Source organism: Leuciscus leuciscus, assembly GCF_965113295.1.
Source record: "Leuciscus leuciscus genome assembly, chromosome: 13".
Classification (NCBI taxonomy): Eukaryota; Metazoa; Chordata; class Actinopteri; order Cypriniformes; family Leuciscidae; genus Leuciscus; species Leuciscus leuciscus.
The window spans coordinates 26,929,816-26,934,753 of NC_138737.1; the positions used below are offsets into that span (position 1 = coordinate 26,929,816).

The 4,938-nt window shown below is 38.3% G+C and overlaps 1 protein-coding gene across 1 annotated transcript; it reads right to left on the reverse strand.

Annotated features, from left to right (window-relative positions):
• Positions 1 to 1,625: 1,625 nt before the first annotated feature.
• Positions 1,626 to 3,472, reverse strand: foxb2 (forkhead box B2). The gene has a single exon (XM_082188956.1). The coding sequence runs from the start codon at positions 3,279 to 3,281 to the stop codon at positions 2,334 to 2,336; it is 948 nt and encodes a 315-aa protein (XP_082045082.1). The 5' UTR covers positions 3,282 to 3,472; the 3' UTR covers positions 1,626 to 2,333.
• Positions 3,473 to 4,938: the final 1,466 nt, after the last annotated feature.

Here is a 4,938-nt window from a genome sequence, read left to right on the forward strand (position 1 = left end):
AGTGTGTGCTGCAGCGCGCGTATGAAGACGTATAAAAGAGCCTTTGCCATGCTAAACAGTGACACTCTAAATGGCCTCCCAACTGGCAGCTTTTGTGTTGTGAAGAGGACCAGCTTCTCAACTTCAAAGGTGAAATTTATGTCAAGACGAGCAGGACAAAACAACTTTATCAAACGGCTGCTTTTGAAGTCATGCGGCCGTCTCCTCCGGCGCTTTATGTGAAGCACAGCATCCCAGACACACACACACACACACACACACACACACACACACACACACACATAGAATAACCTTTTGGCAAAGAAAATATATGGTCATCCCAATTCGTGGTCAGTGTATCAATGTCATTTTCATGAAATATAATATTATCAAAATATTAAGAAAGTGTCACTTCTCAAATCAAAAAACAGGACACGGTTACATGAACAGACTGAAATGGAATTTTGCTTGTACAAAACAAATGTTTGCTTCTTGAAAGTTCATATAATTTGACTTAATTTAACTTTTTGTTCTCTAAAAATCTCCAGCACATATTAATTTTAGATTAATGTTTGATACTTTAAATGCAGGAAATATTGCGCTGAACATTTTTATGCAAGGAAAAAAAAAAAACATTTCTGCATATGCTTTACTTTTTAATATCAGGTTAGGTCTTCTTTACTGTACAAAAATTGCTGCCTTAAATTTTTAAGTACAATCAACTTGGATGTTTAAGTCATTTCAACTTAAATTATATTAAATTGACTGTATAACTTATTTTTTAAAAAGTTGAAAATTGCTTGAATTATTTTGATGAGTTAAAGCAATGTTAAAACATATGTTGTCATAACTTATTGATCATATAATTTTTTACAGTGTACTTGTGGAGCTCCTAAAATATATACCTGGCCAAAGTTGCATAAAAAAACCTGATCTCAGAGAATGAATCGACTCCAAAAGAAGAAACGTATAAAGCAACACTCAACGTCAGGATGGATTATGAGGAAAATGCTCCTCTGCTGGACGGCACCATGTTTTCTGTAGTTTGACAAACACTCTTTCGTCTCTGTGCCTTGGAGCAACAATTGTCTTAATGTTCCAAAATGGCGAGGAAGAGAATCCATTACTATTAAGCTCTTTATGCTTGTGGATGTTCAGCCACTGTCTGTCAGGATTCACCGTTCAAAATGTGGATTTGGTGAAAGAATTCACAAATTGGAACACAATATTGTAAATATTCAGTGAAAGCACAAAATAAATATTATATAATATAAAAACTATTTCCTATTCATACAATTTTTAATTTTGTATCAAACAAATGAATTTACAGATACATTAATTTAAGTATATTTTAAAGAATGTTATCTATAATCTACTACCTTACACGTATGCGTTGCATATGTCTTTAATTTTACATATATAAGAGTAAATGTATATAAATATACTGAGATACTGAAATATACTCTAATATAAGAGTAAATACAGCCTGGAGAAGTAACAGATATAAACAAATGAGAAAAAGTCACAGAAAAAAAGACATTCCACTGCACAGAAACTGGATTGAAGTGTGATTTTACTCTAAAAATACTTCATTTACAAATCTTATACAATTATACTGTTTTTCGAAACTCACATGCCACCTTAAAACAGCACACTTAAACCAGGCCTGCTTTTGGTCACTATAATTGTCTATTTGATTGTTTCATTTTCATAAAATATTTAGATGTTGTGTTAGTAAATACCACGAGTGCAATTCAAGAGCTGAAATTGATTATATTCTACACATATTTACATAACATTTATGGTAATATATAAGAACATTTTAACATAAATGTATTTTCTATTTTACACAAATACAATAATTTAGCAAAATTCACTTTGGGTTTTTTCACGACTCTCTCTCAGACAGAAATCCTCTTCACTGTTTTACCAGCGTCATACAAGCCTGCAAGCCATAGTCGTGTGCAAACACACAATTTTTAAATTCATTTTACAGTCTGTGTATCTTTAATGTTTATAAGGCTTAATTTTTACATGTTTAAAAAAATGTACATCAGATACATGTTTTTCCTTATACCAGTTTATACAGTCCTTTGTACAGTACACAGTTTTTTAAGAAGTTCAAACATGTACACATACCTCATCATTCAACAAAGCAGAAAAGCGCAAAGCCGAATATGACAACCTGCATTCTGCATAATAAACTATAGTCTGAAATACACAGCCATAAAAACGTATTTAACACTTTTTAAACGGACAGTGGCAGATCTTCTGGAAAAGGCTCGGCATCTCAAATCAGTCCACAGCCGTCCCCAAAAGCATGCTCTACGTACCCACCGGTCCTTTTTTTTGGCTCAGGACTGCAGGAGAGCATGATGGAGAGACCCGCTTTTTTCCTCAACAAGAGTTGTTGCGTCTCTCTCCATCAGTGATGCGCTTCTCGGGCACAGCTGCGTTACTCCCGGCGTCATGCCAGTCAAGGAGGGGACCGTGCCCAGGGTTGGCGTGGGTTTGATGGGCACTGGCACGGCGGGCATGCTCTGGGTTCCCGGGTGGTGATGGTACAGCCCCTTCACCGCCACACTGAACGGTGGGTAGTCTGAAGACACCGGCTCGGACAGCATGCCAACGTGCGGCCACACGGAGTTGACCATGCCGCCCACGGGCACGGGATAGCCGAGGTGATGCATGACCGACGCAATGGGCAAACCACTGGCCATCACTCCTTTATAGTCTCTGCCAATCAGGCTCTCGATGGCGAACGGGTGCTTGAAGCCGCCGCTCTGCCCGCCGCCAAGCGTGTAGCTCTGGAAGTGAGAGAGGCGGCCCATGGTGCCCAGGTACTCCGGATGTCCCACGCCCAGCTTGCTTGAATGGTGGTGGGATTGATGCAAGGGGTGCTGGGAATGGTGAGAGTGGTAGGAGTGCAGCACGGGGCCGCTCTTGCAAGCCGAATGCTCCACCCGCAGGAGCTTGAACCGCTTGCGGCGGCGGAGGAAGCTGCCGTTCTCGAACATGTCTCCACAGTCTGGGTGCAAGGCCCAGAAGCTGCCCTTGCCCGGTTGGTCGGGGCGCCGGGGGATCTTGATGAAGCAGTCGTTGAAGGAAAGGTTGTGCCGGAGTGAGTTCTGCCAGCGCTGAGTGTTCTCACGGTAATACGGGAAGCGGTCCATGATGAATTTGTAGATGTCGCTGAGGGGGAGCATCTTCTCCGAGGAGCTCTGGATGGCCATGGCAGTCAGAGAGATGTACGAGTACGGAGGCTTCTGGTCACTGTAGGAGTTTTTGCCCGGCCGAGGCATGGCTTTTTAAAAAATGATGTGCTATAACACTCAGAAGCAAGCCAGCATATCGTCCATTTCAATTAAAAAAGAAAATCATTCAACGTGCTATTGCTTTGATTTACTTCATCTGTTTTTTTTTTTTTAACGTTTACATCTGCTTTATAACACGAAAGTCATGGAAACAGCTTAAAAGTCAAAATCCATAGGATTAAGGCAAAGCCAAAGTATGTCAAAGAAAACGGGACCGTTTTGAAAGTTACCTCTCTAAATGATACTCCGCACGCGCGCGTGACACCTGCGTCCTGTCAGAGCGCGAGAAGTTCTCCCGGAGGATGCGCGCACTCGGCTTTGACTCGCAGAAGATCCGCGACGCTTTTGTAAGAATGGCAGAGGTCCAGACCCCCCGCTAGTTGCGTTTTATTATGATGACACTGACTTTAGGACGAATAAGGGGTAAATAGGGGGAGGGTCTGACTTCATATGCGTTTAGTCCTATTCATCTGTACCAATCAGAGGCAAAGAGCAGCGCGCGCACTAATGAGTCTGATAATGATAACACACACTGCAAGACTAATGATGTGAATGTGAAATATCCATATACTGTTTATGGAGAGTTATTAGAATTGTTTTAAATGTCCCGATGTCTATAAAATCGAACTTTTTGGAAGTTTACTTAAACGAGAATAGCCTTTAATATTTAACGTGTGTTGTTCGCTGTCAATGCAATGTCAAACTGTTTTCAATGTACAATTCACCTTAAAATATTGAGCTAATTTCAACGTACAAAAAAAACAAGTACAAAAAGTGTGTAAAGTACAAATATTATGAACAAAGGGACATTATATTTCCTGTGCAAACCACATTATTTATTTAAAAAAAAAAAGTTTTAAATCGTTTCTTCTTTTCCTACATTGAAGTGTTTTATTTTGCATATAACACTGCTTGGTTATTGTACAGCATTATTTTAATGTATATGAACCCTGATGGGGATTTGTGTTTTTGTGAGGAACACTGTGCTCTGTCTCATTACAACACAGTTGATGAAGAGATGCTGATAAACTTCCATTATACCACCTGTGTTATTACAGTAGGATTATGAAATATAAAGTCACAAAAATTCCATTTAATATTTTTTTTCTGTTATAGATGAGACAAAAATTTACAATGAGGGTTTCTCATTATTATTTGTTCTAAATATGTTTTAACATAAAAATGAACCAGGCAATATAGAGAAGAATATGCTCATTTAAAAAATAAAAATAAAATAAAAAATCTTTACATTTTTCTTTACACACTTTCTCCAGCATATTTTACGATTGCACAAACTTCAGTTTGTTAAGTTTAATCTATTTCAATTCGGTCATGTAACCTAATATTAATTGTAAGTTGAAATAACAATACTCTTATGAAATTCATAATATTAATATACAGATGAGTAGCTTCAGAAAGAGATTTTTGTTCATTAGCTGTTAATTTGTTGAACCACAACATTGTCCAGCAGGCAACTTTCAAAGTCTTTCAACTGACACAGTTTTATAACTAGCTTTTGATTGCTACACATAGCTTATCAAATAAAGCTTTTTTTTTTTTTTTGCTTGCTTACAAGCAAATTTGTATAAATGTGTTTAGTAGTTTTGGCCTTTTCTCACCCCTGAAGCTACAAATAAATGGTGTT

Coding starts and splice junctions, on each gene's coding strand:
- foxb2 (XM_082188956.1), bottom strand. CDS start 3,281: ATGCCTCGGCCGGGCAAAAACTCCTACAGTGACCAGAAGCCTCCGTAC.